Source organism: Numida meleagris, chromosome 13 (genome assembly GCF_002078875.1).
Source record: "Numida meleagris isolate 19003 breed g44 Domestic line chromosome 13, NumMel1.0, whole genome shotgun sequence".
Taxonomy (NCBI): domain Eukaryota; kingdom Metazoa; phylum Chordata; class Aves; order Galliformes; family Numididae; genus Numida; species Numida meleagris.
Genome location: NC_034421.1, coordinates 12,470,688 through 12,487,072, shown reverse-complemented (window position 1 = coordinate 12,487,072; position 16,385 = coordinate 12,470,688). Strand labels below are relative to the sequence as shown.

Sequence of the window (16,385 nt, the reverse complement as noted above, 5' to 3'; positions counted from 1 at the left end):
ATACCACCGGTCTGGCAGTGGATTATTTGTGCAAGATGTGGCTTGGTGCAGCACAGCACACAGCTCAGGTAAGGCAGGGGCCACCTGTCTGCAGAGAAGCGTGCAGCTAACCCGGGGCAGGCAGGCTGCTAACACTGGTGGCCATTATATCCCAACACCCAAGCAGCTGTTTGGCCTAGCTGCAGGGCTCGGTGCCACGTGTGCAAGGCAAACTGCCAGCACTGCTGCAGTTCTACATGGATTCTCCCCTGAATCCTATTTTTCCCCCCGCTGTACTTCACGGCAGGCTGCAGCTCTGCAGGTAGTACTGTGAGGCAGAGATCTCAGCACTGGTGCTTTCTCTGTGTTCAGGCTCCCACACTCGTAGGCTTTGAACTGGTCTTAAAAGCAGATGGAAAAATAAACAAAACAAAAAACCCCATTGGATTTTATAGAATGGTGTAGGTCGGACCGGGCCTCTAGAGGTCTTCTGCCCAAATTCTGCTCAGAGAAAATGTGTTGGATCAGGTCACTCAGGAGCTTGTCTGGTGGAGGTCTGATTGCTCCCAGTTCCAGCGTTTGACCACCCTCATGGTGAAAAAGTTTTCCATGTAGCTAATGAGAATTTCCTGTTTTCTAGCTTGTGCCCATTACATCTCATCCTGTCCCTGTGTACCTCTGACAGAACTCTGGCTCTGCCTTCTCTGCACCCTCCCACTAGGCAGCTGTAGCCAGCAACAGGATTCTTCTTTCTCCTCCTCATCTCCAGACTGATCAAACCCAGCTCTCTTGTGCTTTCTGTCAGCCCTGCTGCCACCCCCTCTTTTGGCATTCCACTGAAGAAACCAAGTGTGCCGGCCTCTCCTGGGGGCCAGCAGAAAGGGCAGCAGCACAGCAGGTCAAAGCTGTGAGCTCTCACTAGTCATCCACCTTACCAGAGCCTGGATCCATTCACAAGGGAGAAAGTGGCCTTCAGTGCTGAAATCCAACCTCGGTTCAGGCTGGGAGACTCATGCCAGTCTGCCCCACGAATAAAATTCCACCTTGCTGCACTCACTGTGATAAAGTACATTTATTGTTAAAAACCTCCAAGCTGCCCTTCCTGCTGCTGCCCCAACAAGGCTTGAGGCTCTCAGACAGAGCACAGCTCAGGTCCCGGTTGGTGGCACACTTGCAGGACTCATCAGCTGCAAGAGATGGGTTCCACTGCCGCCATCTCTCGCTCCATTTTCTTGTCTACAACACTCACAAATTTGTTTCCCCGTAAATAAAACCTGAGAGGTTTCTCTGACCATTCTCCTCTGTTCCCAATACCAATCCTGGTCGTGGCTACCACGTCCTGCTCCCCTGGCAGCTCCTGTCCAGGCACCATCCAGATGGCCGCATCTTCAGTCAGGTCCCTTTGGTCAAAAGCCTTATCAATCCCAAATGCTTGGCAGAGCTTGGAGGGCCCATTACACAGCTGCCAGTCCTTCAGTGGCTTTGTGGGTCCTTTCCTTGAAGCGCTGCGCAGCTCCCTCATCACATCTAAACCCTGGAGAGGCTCCAAAGAGCGGAGTAAGACTGCAGCCCCTTCCCCTGTGCAGAAAAAAAAGCCATGTGTTAGTACAGGGTTGTTCATAAGGAACATCTCAGCAGAAGCACTGCAGTTTTGTTGCCTGCCCCTATGGAGCAGGGAGTTGCCTGCAGCATCCAGCCACAGGGCCTGTGCTTCCCCCAGGCTGCTACCCCGTGCTCAGTGCACTCCCTTCCGTATGCTGAATGTCCAGCATCCCACAGCTCCGTGTCCTTGGTTCATCTGCCCTCACCCAGCCCCACTTCCTGATGTTCCTAGGCCAAGCTGCAGCTCCGAGGCTTGCCAGAGGGCAAGAGGTTTTTCTTACATCACCACGATGTTCAGGAACAAATACACACATGGTTCAGTTTTGGCCTAACTATCCAAAGCTGCTCCCAAACCCAGTGGATTTATAATAAACTCTGATGATAAGGTCTCCAGCCAACAAAGGAGAGGAGAAAGAAGTCCAGATGCTGCCAACAGAATGCAGCAGAGCTGGGCTGGAGGAGGGCTTCAGGCATGTAGCTGCAGGCTGGGGAGCAGCTGGGCCACTCCAAAGGAGCCCTAGGTGGAAGCATTACTGATCCAAGCACCAGGCTGAGGTGTAGGTGTGACAAACATGGCCTTGGGTGATACAGAGGAGTCAGGGCAGCGTCCTTGTGCCGGGGAAGCTCTTGTGAGATGGGTGCTGGGGTAGCGGGGGCTGCACAGCCCTGGGAGCATCACTTCGGCAGATACAGCCCCGTCCGTGACAAGGAGCAAAGAAAACGGACATTTTTCTTCTCCATTGTGATTCATCACCCTGCCAGGAAGGAGCCTTGGGAACCTCCGCCTCCCCACTGCCACTGGGACCGGCTGCTCCCCCTCATTTTGGTGGGGATGAAGCAAAGACGCAGCTCTAAGCAGGGAAAAGCCCCTGCAAGGAGGATTTCCAGCCCGAGTGGGCCAGAAATACTTCCTTGATATTTTCCATTGGAGAGCAGGGAAGGTCTTCTGCTGACCCCGCGTGGGTGAGGTGAGGCCCTGGCAATGCAGCCTGTGTGCTGCCCCACACTGTGCCTGTTGTGCGGGGCCGCCCACGGCATTCCTCCCCTCCGCCTCGGCACTGGGGATGCTGCTCCTCAAGGACTTCCTTTCCCTCTCCAGCCTCCAACATCTGGAGCCGTGCTGAACCCTGGCAAAGGCTCTTGTAGCCCAGCAGATCCCCAGGGACCCGCGATTTCCCAAAATAGAATCCCTCCCCTATTTTGTACAAGTCTCACAACAAGCTACTCACAGCTCACAAACTGGAAGCCTGATGTCTTGCTGCTGTGAGGTGAGCCCATTGCCTGGTGTTGCACAGAGCCCCCGCTGCCCTCCACGCAGCTCAGCGAAACAAACACGCTCACTTCCAACAGCTGTCTGCAATCTGTTTGCAGACACTCCCTTTGCTAAGGAAGGGAATGATGCTAATCTGGCAGCCAAAAGCTGCTACGGTGATGTCGAGCTCAAAGGTCATTTTAGATTTTTAAGAACATCCTCCACGTCCTAATTCCGCTTTTCCTCCATGCGCACAGAAACATCCTTCACACTGGGATGCTCTCGCTCACCAGCACCAAGTGTGAGATCCCGAGGAATGGCTAATTATATGACTTGCTCTCATCCATCACAAATGCAAGTGGAAACTGTGGGTGCTTGAATTCAAGTGTGTCCTTGGGAGCTGATGTGAAGAAAGAGACGTGCTGCAAGCAGCTGCGGCGCTCCAGAGCCCCCACGCAGCAGTGGCAGGGTACCTGGCATTTGTCTCCTGCTGCTCTGCGAGCATTTCCACTGGAAAGCTTTCCAACTCCTTGTAGCCACGTGCAGCACAGACGAGCGTGAGAGCAAGACCGCCAAGGGAGGACAGGAGCTCAGGGCTGCCACAATGAGCTACTGCCTTCTCTGCCCACTCCTCCATGGGTGGACGTTCGGGACCTGCTGAGTGTTACTTGCACATCAGTTTTATTTCAACTATTAAACAGTAGCAGCATCGTTGAGCTCACCTCCTGCCCGCCAGAGTGCTGCAGCCTTCTCTCTGCAGCCTGCCCAGCTCGCTCCCAGGGCTACCTACCTTCAGCAGCTGCCTGATGCAGACACTGCAGCTGCCACGCTGTTGGCAGCAGTGCCCGTCCCGTGCCCCAGCCCAGAACACATTTTCCTCCCACGCCCAGCGCAGTCACTCCATGTAAGGAGCAGATTTATAGCTAAAGGGATCTAAGAAGGAAGAGGCTGGTTCTGTCCCTGGGCAGCCAGGAATCACGGAACGATAAGGAAGTCCCACACCCGCGCTGTGCTGCTCGCTTCTGCCCTGGGCTGACTCCAGCCCTCTCTCTTGGAAGCAGCTCTTGGCTGCTGGAGAGAAGAAAATTGTCTCCTGTCTCCACCCATCTGACTCACTGCTCCCAGAACGCTTCCTTCAAAGCCCCGGTCTGGGATCCCCGCTGCGTGACCCTGCGCCTGGGTACAGAATCACCGGGATCCCCGTTTTACAGGAGATTACTTCAGGTCTGGCAGCAAAACGCTCACATTGGCAAACTCCCGAGCAACAAACCACAGCAAAGTCAAAGAGAAGCTCGACCAGCAGTGACTGCCTTCCTGGAGCGAGGGAAGCTCAGTGTGCCTCGCAGCTCTCGGGAGGGCTCTCTGTACTAAGATGATTCTGCTGCCACCACCACGAAGCGCGGAGGGATTCACGTGCACACTGGTTCTATTTTGCTATCATTCAGGGTTTCTCTAAAAAACAAAGTAGTTGCACCACACGGCTCCAGGCAGCAGCAGTACTCGACACAGCAACGGGAAGGCCTCATCCAGTAAAATCCCACAGGACTCAGCTTTGTCTCGGTGATGTACACAGAGATTCCCCCTTCCTCTGTAACAGCAAATATCTGAGACCGCCCTTCAGCACTTTGTGGTCTTATGAACATAAAACTAGAGCTAAGTAAACGTGACCGACTTTGCCGACAAGCAAACTAATTCCATCAAAGCAGCGAGCTCGTCAACTGTCTCAGGACACAACTAAACACAGGTATAGAAGGGAGCGTTTCCAAGAGTATAAATCTCAAAGAAATCTTTTTAGAATTCAAACGTTAAGCATCTCTTTTTTTTTTTTTTTTGGTAAATAAAAGTTATTATTCCCAGTATTTCAAACACTAATAGCTGTTCTGAACAAAGAACCGTTCTGCTTTCGTTATCTGAGCAGATCTGGCAGAGGCACGGTAATGCAGTTCACATGCATTCATCCATCAGACTCCAGACTTGCACTTAGGAAGACAGGCTCCCCTCCCACACTATTACCTGGCACCGTTTTTCTGCTTGGCTACTGTCCAGGGGCCAAAACCAGAGGGTTAATGCTCATCGTCACAACACTCGCTTTCCGCTGTGGAATATACAGCATGCTGCATCTTGGAAATGGTGGAAAAGATTTTTCTGAGATTTTTCCAACAAAATAAGTGTTGACTCTAAGAAATGCATACTGCCATTTCAAGGTCTCTCATTAACCAAAAACATGTTTCCAAGGCAAAAGCTATGGTAAGGAAAGCAACACCTGCTTGTTAGAAGGAGAATCATTTGATTAGGGATCGGTTTTATTATCGTGAGAGCAATAAAAGAGGATCACAGATCCCGACACAGCCTGCTTTTTGCATTTTCTTTTTTAGTTTGTTTTTCTTTAAGATACAGCAAAGCAGCTAAAATGCTCCTGTAGTGACTCAGATGATAATGCTCAGACCCCTCCGACCCTGTTGTTCTCCTCATTCAGTTTCTGAGGATAAAGGCGGAGACAGAAGGCTTTCTTCTCATGACAGTGGACACCAAGATTTAGCCTCTCACTAGACTGCAAGTTTCCTTCTACATCACGGCCCTGAAGGAACACAGTGCACCGAGTCACACGGATAAGGCAGCAGCTCAGGTCACCCAAACTGGAAGCACCATCCCGTAAAGATTCCCTTGCAGTCCCTGAGCTTTATGTCTGCATCTGATCAGCTCACACAGCTTGCAGCTGGGACCAACCCCCCACCTGGCCGTGCAGCCAGAGACGGGTCCTGCTCGCAGTGTTTGAAGCTGACACACCGGCACTGCGTGTCCTTCAGCTTCAACTTACCTTGGCTGGAAACGTTCACGCAGAAATGAATCCCATAGATCTGATACACGTACAGAGTTCCGGGTTTCATGAACATGGCTGCGTTCCGTTGAGTTTGCTTCCCACCTTTTGAGTGGGAGGCTTCGTCTTCCCCACCCAGATAAGCTTCTGTTTCAACAATCCTCCCCCAGAGTTCCCTGCCGTCGGGAAGTTTGCGAACCAGAATCTGAAACAGAGGTCGGAGGGCATCCGTTAGCAACCCCCTGTGCAGAATAACCAGAGCAAAGAAGTCAGAAAAAGGGCCCTGAAGGCACTGCCCACTCTCCTCTCACTCTCTGAATGCAGTCTGTAAGAGTGAACCATTCCAATTTCTACTGTCTGGAGCACGTCCCAGTACAAGAAGTTTCCACCTATCATCCACCCAGCAAAACGCCTGGGGTGTACAGCTGTGGCAGTGTCATACAGAATAAATGTGTGACCGTATGTAAAACCAAGCAGCAATCTCCACAGCCCACAGAACTGCTTCTGTGGTTATTTTCTGCATTCTCACCCCGAGCCACCGGGACAGCACGTGGTTTAAGGCAAAAAGCACCACTGACACAAAGCACCATGAACGAATATTCATCCATTCAATCAGAAGAAATATGACAGCAGCATTAACTAAGTAACTACTGTGACTGGAAAGTCTCTCCCCCTAGAGGTGTTGCAAAAAAGTCCTAGTACCTAACTATGGAGATACCCATGACTGAAGTATTAGTGCTGTTTCTGTTTCCTCCAGTGCAGGAGAGCTGCTAATTGGCCTCAGGCAGGAACAGCAGCTCTTTGTTACTGCACTGTGCTCCTCATTGCTGCCAGCTCCTTAAATAAAACCAAGAAGATGGGAAAAAAAAACCAAAAAACAACAACCACCACAACTCTGAAAAGATTCTCCTGAAGGAAATAAAACGATCAGTAAACTCCACACAAAGCCATCTGTGGTTTGACCTGATTTCTAAACATTTCCTTTTCTTTTAATTTAATCTGCCTTTGTAACGTGCTGCAGTATAGTCTCATCGGTTTAATTCTACTATGCTTCCATATTTAAACAACAGCCATTCAAAAATGGCTTTCAAGATACAAAGCTGGCTTCCTAAGAGACTTTTTTCCTGGATTGCTCATGCAGTTGTTGGCCTGATCCAGCAGGGATGCTCCAGGAGTCTGTCTCAAACGCTGCAATTCCTGCATCTCATGCTTTCCCCACAGTGCTTCCCAAATAATTGAAACCATCAGTATTTTATTGTGGTGAAAAACAATGACTTCAGAAAAGCACTGGTGCCTGTGAATACTCCAAAGCACAGCCATGTGGCCAAACTGCTCTTGCAGTGCCATGAAAAGCAGGGATAAGGTTACAATTCTAAGAGTATGCAGGCCTTTCCCTGACTCTTCACACAAAATATCCACAGCTGAAACAGTTGCATGTTAAAAGTAATACCGGTAGAGCAGGCACCTCCAAAACCTGGTGGAACAAAGACAATGAAATAATCAACTACCAGTGCAGTTATATGAAAAGAACAGCATAGATTAGGTCACAGGAAAATGGAAGTGGTACTTTAAAGAAAATGTAAAAATGACAAAGAATTCACCTGCTTTGTAATTCTAGGCCTAAATAGGAAAAATACAGAATTAGGATTCGAGTGTTATCTGCCTAGGGAGATGGATGTACGAGGATGTTAGAGTCAGTGAGACATCAAAAAATGCATTACTACTGGACAGCTTCAGCAATCCTCACACAGAGCACGAAAATCTCACAGTAGGATGGAACATGGACTGTATTTTCTAGACACCAAAGAGTACTTTGTAGAGGGAGTAATCAGGGACCTCCCAAGAGAAGATGAAGCTCTCAAACTGATCCAAAGTCTTTGCCAAAGGCTCAGCATTGAAAAACAACTTTGTGTCATGACCATGAAGCATAAAGTTCAATGTCTTTCCACAAGCATTAAGGTCCAAAAATAATCTATTGCAGTATTGCTTACCAGCAAAAAGGGGAAACTACATTAAACAAGGAAGCTTGTTAAAAAGAACTTAAAAAAGGCAGCCAAAAGTCAAAGCAGGAAAGGCAAACTTCTAGCAGGATGTCTATAAAGAGAGAAAATACATCTGATGTACGAGAGAGAGGTTGAGAAAGACCAAAAATAAACCCAGCAGGAGCAAAGCAGAGCAAAGGTGTCAATTATGAGCAAGACAATATCCTTCAGAAATAAAACCAATGCTAGATACAGTGACACAGGCCAAAACAAAGTTACTGGAACAAATTCCTAAAGTATCCAGAGCAATGAGGACCCAGGGAGTCTCCTCACCCTACAGATAATGAAGGTATAAAGACGACTCAGAGAAGGGAAGATCACAGCAGTGAAACTAAAAACACATTTTGCAGTTGTGTTTACAAGGTTTTTACAAGGACAATACTGGAGGAACCTTCTCAAATGAGAAGAGTTTTTTGAAGGACTCGCTGAGCAGACGGGACACAGTTTAGCTCCCCTGCTCCCATTTCCAGAGGCTTTTGGCAAGGTCCAAAGATTCCTCAGTAATAAAGGAGAAGGTCCTTTCATGAACAGGTAATGACTTAAAACCTCAGAAACTGAAGGTAGAAAGAACAGGTTTCAGAGTGAATAGAGTTTAAGTGCAGGGCTGTGGAGCCCCAGAGGCCTCCATGCTAGGACGTATGCTGCCTCCCATATTTCTGTTAATAATGTGGGAGAGCTGATCACTGGTGAGCTCACCATCACTACTGGTAAACCCCAAGTTATTCAGAACAGCAAAAATAAAAGAAGGTAGATCAGACTTTTAAAGCATACAGGGCAGCATAAAATAAAGCACCAAGCAGTCTGCTGATCTGCTAGCTAAGAACGAAATATGCCAGTACACTGTGACAGGGGATATCAGTCAAGAAAGGCCAAGGACCTGCCATGCTATTAGCATCACGAGGGAATCACATGGAGGTAGAGAAGGAAATGATGTTGGCTGCACTGCATTACTTTCCACAGGGAAAAGCAGGAGCCAAAAACAAATAAAAGAGTACCTGAAAGTAATTGCCCTTAAACAACCTTCAAACCACAAACAGCAAAGCACATTTCAGTAAACCAGAAAAAAAGGAGAAACTCCACAAAAAAATGAACTAATCCTGAAGCGCAACAGTAAATTAAACCTAAAAAATTACCTCTGTGACTACATCCAAAATAGATTTAACTGCTAGTCTTCAATTTAACCAGAATTTTACAAGAAAAATAATGAGAACGGTATTCCTAAAATAGCAAAGCCCCAGAGGCAAATGGCAGAAAAAAAAGTTCATCCTTGTACACTAAATTATTAGCTAGTACATGCTCCAGTACAGTAATGTTGGTGTCAAGTCTTACCTGCCCCAGGAAGGATTTGGCCAGGCTAATGCAGGGCTGGTTGAAGAAATCTGCTTCGAGCTGGGAAGATTTCTTTTTCTCTGTTGCAAAATATTTGCTGCTTTTTGGAGAAGAGTTCCCATCAGGAGCAGTGGCCAGGTTCTTCAAGGCCTCAGAAGGAGAGATGCTGGCGTTGCTTTGGAGTGTGCTTAACTGAGCTAACAGCTTTCTTTTTCTTGGCATAGTTCTAGAAAATACCTGCAAACATATTTAGAAATGTAAATATTGTTTTGAAATAATTTGTTTCCATGAATTCTTATTTTTTACACATCCCTCCACAGCGGGTTGGTAAGGTATCACTGATGGGACAGTCCAGGCAAACCACAGCAGCAGGTGACACGTCCAGCTGGACTGACATCAGGTTAGGCAAATACTGGGTCTGCTGACATGCAAACAGAACATTGCAGTTTGAGCTTTCATCTTTTAATGGCTTAAGATAACAATAAACTCTGGTCCACATAGCAGTAAAAAGAAGTTTGCTAACTGTTAGGTTAGGAAATCCAGAATTTGAAAGCAAAGATAAACCTCTACCATCTCCTTCTTACTGAGGACTTAAATCATCTATTAAGCAGACAGAAAAGAATGGGAAAAAAAACGCACTGTTGAAATTGTGCTGGTTCAAGAAGTTCACAGAAGTGATGTATCAATCATTTCAAATAGTGATGCAATGGGTAAGAATCCAAATCTCCACGGGACACAGAACACTGGAGCTGGGAGGTGCCTGATTTACAGTCAGTGTCAAGCTTGTCACGCTGCAGGAATGTTTGTACTAAGACCTCCACAAAGTAAGGCTTAAGCTCACCTACCAAAGAGATGAAGAACAGTGTGTTCCAAACTGCAGTATGTATTTGTGACAACTACATAACCTGACATTGTTCTTCGAGGTTTGTCACCAAGGTGCGAGCTTCAAAAAGTTAAGGTGTCTTTTTCAGTGCCGCAGTCCCTATACTTGGCAAACAGGAACAAATGTACTCATTCTATAAAGCTCTTGGAAATCTCTGCTGGCTAACAGCATGACGTGGAAGCTGGGGGTGATGGATTAGCACTGAGACTGCAACCAGCTTTGGTTAGAGCCATTTTAGTGCAACATCTGCATTCTTTATTGCAGTAATTCAGTGATGTCAGAGACCTGCCATAGAATTGCCAGCTCCATGGACTATCACTTTCACTTTGTGGCAACTGTTAAAAATGTCACTAGAAACCACTTACCTCCCTCAGCCTAAATTGCCTGTGGCCTTTGCAAATGTGAGTCCTGTCTGGGAAGGAGGATGTGAATAGCAGGAAGTGCTGGAAGAAGGGACAAAAGAGGAACACTTCCCCATATCAGGCTAACTTCCAATAAGTCAATCAAGTGAATGCTTCCTGCTGAAGGCTACTTCCAGGCTTCTCTGACAGTATTAACTGGAGCTACATGAAGACATGCTGCAAACATGGCCAATTTGCGTGGAGCATGAACTCATTTGGTAATTTGTGCTTCTATGGAACGCGACATCAGAATGAGGATCCGAGCTGCCTGGCACCTAGTGCCTTTCCAGATAAGTAATTCTTAGAAGATGCAAGTGCTCCTACATAAACAATGCACTGGCAGCCCAAGGGCACATGTAATTTCATTGCCATAGGCTGATCCTGCACAGACCTCAGCATCTTCACCTCTCATTAGAAGCAGCAGTATAGAAGCAGTAGGATCCTGCCCTATAGTCATGAGAAATTCAGAGCCTACCACACGTGATTCCTTTAAAAGCAAGAACAGACTGAAGGGAATGTAGTACTGCCTCAGAAATCCAGAAAAGCCCCAATCTACGCTTTGTGCTTGTTCATGCCAAGATATGAGACATAAAACTCTATGCCTCAAAGCCTATCTGCTTTTTCTATAAAGGATGTTACCTGTATGTACAAATCCCTTCTTGCATACAAAAAAGCACGCTGTAGGTGACAGTGCATTTCAAGTACCCAAGCCCTATTTATTTGGGAAGTAAGAGATACCATCTCTTCACATGCAGGTCTGCAGACGAATCCCACAGCCTCTAGACTCTGTGCCCCCAAATAAGAACCAGCTGTGGATTCAATCACTTTTCACTAACCCTGTTCTAACCAAACCAGCTACAAGTTGTTAAGCACCTGTGTACACATACACAGAGAAGTAGGGAAGAAAGAAGGGGAAGATTAAGTGCTGAACAGCTCTGCACAGCACCTGAAGTGTTCAGGCCTGCTGGGCTATTCTCAGGTAATTGTTTAGGGCCCCGTAAGCCAGAATCAGAAACACTGAAACTGGTGTAAAAATACAGCTCAGCAGCAGATCCCCCTGAGGACAAGGGACAACTGAGTCTACACAGACTTCTTTAATCCTTCTAATAAGACTGCATGTGTAGGTATTTCCTTGTGTACTCAATGAGACAGAGTAATTCCATCAGTACTTTGCATACACTCTTGGCTCATGGGCCCAGATACCTGCAGCTGCCAGATGCTCCTGACACACATATGATGAAGCAATGTATGCAAGATTATGTTGTCACTTCTGGGGAAACAATTCCTCATACAATTCCCAGCTGCATAATTTTATATGGGTATATAGGAATGGCATAGTGGGTGAGACCAAAGGACATTTCTTCCTGAATCCTGCTCTCATCTCAGGGCAAAAGCAGAAGCCAAGGAAAGAACAGAACCAACACACAGTGCTTCTCCAGCATCCTCCATGTATCCGGCCAGAAACCTTTGAAGCAGGCACAGCTCCATGTACTTAGTAACCATGAGCTTTATCCAGTTTTCCTCTCAGCCAATGTAAAATCACCCAAACCACACTGCAACAACCACCACTTAACTACACATTGCTACAAGTTCCCTTAAGGAGTTCTGAACCTGCCTCTCAGAAATGCAGTTTGGTGCTCCCTACTTGTATTTGCAAGAGACATGGTAAAGTATGGCTTGCCTTCTTTACTGATGAAGAAAGAGTCATAGAATTAGTCATTACAGCTCCAAAAACTCACTCATTTTGTGTATAAAATTAGGACCGCTCCCCTGGCCACATGAATCAGTTTGCATTTGCAATTCACCAGTCACCCTTCCTCTTCACCACCCAGAATAATGTTAAACCAGCTGGAAACATTGTGACAGTCAGCACCCTGCCCCTTTTCCAGGTCATTGCAAAACGTTGCTCAGCACATCCAAGCACCACTTTAGAGGTGACCTCCAATCACCACGAGTGCTGCCCATTTACTCACACCCTCTTTCCTATCTTTGCACAAAGTGTTTAGGATGGGAACTATCTATTGTGGGAGGAGCTGCTCACACTGAACCAGAGGGCTGCAGCCATCTCTCTGGACAACAGTGGGAGAAGAGGCAGAAAGACCTTCCTGAAAGAAGAGTATAGCCAGGGGTTGATAACTATAATCACAAATACTACATCAGTCCCTTCAGAGACAGAGTTTGACAGTATTTGTAATCCTACTAACACCTCCAAAGGATGCAAAATAAACGATGATTGTATGCACCTTACCGAGTGCTCTGTAGGACTGGCAATGTCATTTCCTGCACTGAGTCCTTTCAGCTCCAGTCTGTGCTCCTACTGCCTGCTGGACGTCTTGAGCTTTTTGGAGTAAAACACAATCATCCTTCTGTAAAGAGCAAAGAAGATAGAAAATGAGAGAAAGCAATGAAACATCACAAAGAAAAAAATCCCTCAGCAAAATTACACTTAATTTTGGTTGACTCTCTTAAGTCACTTTATTCTCTTCTAATTTTTCTGTGACAAATGTGCATGAAATGAAAGCACAGAAGTTAAGTATAGTACTGGCAATGGATGTTAGCTAGCTCAGTCCCCTGAGACCTGAGTTAACCAGGCCGTTACCAAGCAGCATTTAGCGAGGCCTCAAACACTGATATGCAGTTCAGTTTTCTGATGTACATCGACATTATGTGTAACAAATGTCCTTTGGGAATATTTGGCTAATCATCCAAAAACCATGAGTAATTTTTTTCCACTTACATGACGGCATTAAAAACACTCATGATTTGTAAAGTTCACTGAATGACCGAAGATGTCTTTCCAAAGCCTTCATTAATGCAGTGATAAAAGGAAAACCTGTGACTAAAACCCTCAAATACCCAAATAATATCCAGAGAGTTCCACTTAAGAGCTTCTGTTGCAGTACAGTAACTTAAGAACCAGGAGGAAAGGCATACAGCTCAAAGATTTACCCGCTGAAGAATCCTGGAGTTGCTCCCTGCATAAGCATGGAAGCAGAGGGTTCTCAGGGTTCCTCCTAAGAAGTCCCCTCTCAGCTCACACCCAGAGAAAGGATCTGCTCCATACCCAGTCCTACAGTGGAGCAATATCTGAAGTCCTATGAGAAAGTTTTGACAGGTAGACGGGCAGGGGGATGGGACAGATAATTTCCTCCAGATTTCAGACCAGCTACTGCTCAAAAGAAAGGTCTTAGTATTCCAGCTCTGCATAAACAGCCCTGAACTCTCCAGCAAAACCAGATGCAGAGAATCACACTTTGCGATCAGTCATGAGACAAACTCAGTTTTAACCAAGATGCTGCTCTAGGAGATTCAACTGGGCCATTGAACTGCACGTGCTTATGAGCTTCTCTTTGTGAGTGGGAAAGTGCCTTTCTTCTATCTTCAGAGGAAAGACTTCCTACATGTAATGATTCAGGATTAATCTGTATGGTTACAGGGAGAATATTTGTCTGTACTTTGCATTGCAGTACCAGACACTGTCAAATAATTACAGTAAGAAAACAAACCAGTGAATTGAGGCCTTAATGGATGATGATCTGCAGAGATATGACTGTAAATGCAGGTTAAGACAAACAGCAGATATAATGTCCACCATGACAGCAAGCATTTTCAAAACCCCAGAACGAAGCCTTCAGGCTCTGTATCAACAAAGGATCTGAGGGGTGGGGACAATTTCCCACACAGCTTGGGATCATATGCTGTATGTGACAAAACGAGCCTGCTACTGGACAGTGAGACAAAAGACTTGGGATGATATAACACAAGAACAAAAGCTAAAGCTGCTCCTATAACAAGATGCTTCCAGGAAGCTATGACATCACCACTTATTGTAAAGGCTGTGGAAGTCTGAATCATAGATGTGAACAGCAGACCACAAACGCTTTCCCTTTCACGCCACAGTAGCCTTGACTCTAACACGGCAATCTTATTTAGAAGTGCAACCATTTCAAACCAGATTTTCCAATCAGATGACATTTCTGTAGACTGGGTATTTCCCCTCCTGATCGGGTCCAAATCCTACCGCTTTTGTGGCACTCACACATCTGTACAATAGTTGACTTTCCAGTATTTAGCTGCGAGATCCCTCTTCTCTGAGATCTCTGCAGCGCCTATTACTGACTCCATAGCCTCCCTCCTAATGTACAGACAGGCCAAAGGAAGCTCCCTGCAGAACAAAAGCAACGTGACAGGAAACCACAGCACAGCCTTATTCAAAATGCATGCGTACATGTCACCGTACAGCTGGTCACGCTGAGTTCCCCCAGCCTGAATGTATCCACAGACTGGTGACAGTACCATTTTTCTTAATGCCCATTACAGCCTTTGCAACATCGCTCACTCACTTCGCACAGAAAATACGTTTTTACAGCACTGGAGAGGGAGGCTTCAGTACACAAGCCTGTTACGTGGAAACAAACAGCACTGATACCCACGCAGAGAGCTGCGTGAGACCTCACAGCCTTTTCTATGAGACACCCTGAAGCATTCGCCATTCCTGCTGGCGAATCCTGCACAAAAAGAACAGTGACGGCGGCAGTAAGAAGAGCACACCGCTTTCACACCGCAGGACGCGTTTATGCTCCAACGCCCATCCCACCGACACCCGCTCAGGCCCACCCGGGGGTGCAGCGGGGACAAGGGGCACCCCGGGCAAGGGACCCCGCACCCCGCTCAGGCCCGGGCGCAACAGCGGCCTGCAGGCGGCCCTGCCCCGCCGCACACGCACCTACCGGGGCCGCGCCGCCGCCTCTCGGCGCAGCTGGGCCGGGCCGGGGCGGGCTGCAGCAGAGCACCGCCTCCCGGCGGCCGGCTAGGCCGCAGCCTGCAGCGGCCTTCATGTGAGGGTGGGCTTTGCTTCACTTGTGAAGCGTTCTGTGGATTTTTGGCTTTGCCTCACTGTCACCTATGTGCAGACAGCAGAATCCTGTTCCTAGTCATGTTTGCTGGACGAAAAAGCCCTCTTCTTGGTTGTCCACCACAAATCGATTTACAGCCTTTCCTCTGGGCGCCCTTCATCTTTCACTGTAATTCTTGTTTTCTGGACCATAAATAGCTTTGTAGTCCGTCTCTGAACTCTTTCTGGTTTTCAACATCATCTCTGCAGCACATTGCTCTTTCATATTAATCACACTCAGAAAAATAAAATCAAGGAGTGAATATACGTTCTGATGAATATGAACGGCCGCAAGCTGACTTTACAGAGGCCTGCATTAATTGTTCCCTCAGTTCCCTGAACAAGTGCCTGGCCTGCAGAAGATTTTCGGCTTTGGCTTTTACCCAGATGGAGCACAGGGTCAAAATGGGACCAGAATACAGCTTTCCTCATCACATTCTGGAGACATACAGTTTGAGCTGTTGATTCATAAACAATCCCTACAATAAAATGTCCTAACAATGTATAGGACAGTACCAATCATGTGGAGTGCATAGGAGGCAGCCACGCAAGAGAACGAGCCTTTAGCGTTATCTAATTCATAAACTTCCAGGGAGAGTTAATGTAGTTATCCTTCAGTATAGGAAGGAGGGAATTGCTGGTTTGGTTTTTACTTGGTCGCTTACAACTCCCGAGAATGCTACATCCACAGCTCTCCATGCAACCCCGTGTGCTTGCTTTATTTCCTTCACGCTTTTCCTGTCAGTGGTCCAAGAAAGGGAAGAAAATATACGCACAAAGCTATGAATAGTTTAATTGGAGATCTCTACAGCACTTTGTTTTGCTAAAATGGATGCAGATAAGCTCACAGTAGTTAGGATTGCTTGGAGAGATACTACTGTCTGGCTGCACTTTGCTTCAGTCTGAAATCAGTTTCTTGTGTTATTAGCAAAGAAATCAGGAAATTAAGAAAAAAAAGTATAAACAATGTTGACTGAGTGAAAGTCTCCAGAAGAGCTTAGTTAGCATCTTGGACCCCCTCACTCACATGCTTAACATCCCAGCTTTAATGTAGTGTTAGTCTAAGGAAGAAAGGCCAAGAATGTGTATGGAAAGAGAGACAGCCAATCATCAAATTGGCCTTTCAGCAAGTCCTGAAAATTAAAGGCAAAATGAGGCAAGAATGAGAGATGTGGAAAGGACTTC

General features: G+C 46.8%; 1 protein-coding gene across 3 annotated transcripts; it reads right to left on the bottom strand.

Annotated features, from left to right (window-relative positions):
* On the bottom strand, positions 1,033–15,139 carry MPG (N-methylpurine DNA glycosylase). Of its 3 annotated transcripts, none has more exons than XM_021411044.1 (5): positions 15,037–15,139; positions 12,555–12,672; positions 9,023–9,259; positions 5,652–5,856; positions 1,033–1,557 (listed from the first exon to the last, which is right to left on the bottom strand). In XM_021411044.1, exons 3-5 carry the CDS (start codon positions 9,242–9,244, stop codon positions 1,163–1,165), a joined length of 822 nt encoding a protein of 273 aa, XP_021266719.1. In that variant the 5' UTR covers positions 9,245–9,259; positions 12,555–12,672; positions 15,037–15,139; the 3' UTR covers positions 1,033–1,162. The 3 variants fall into 3 exon arrangements, with proteins under 3 accessions (XP_021266719.1, XP_021266720.1, XP_021266721.1); XM_021411045.1 differs by having other exon boundaries at positions 15,033–15,083; XM_021411046.1 differs by lacking the exon at positions 15,037–15,139 and adding an exon at positions 13,256–14,507.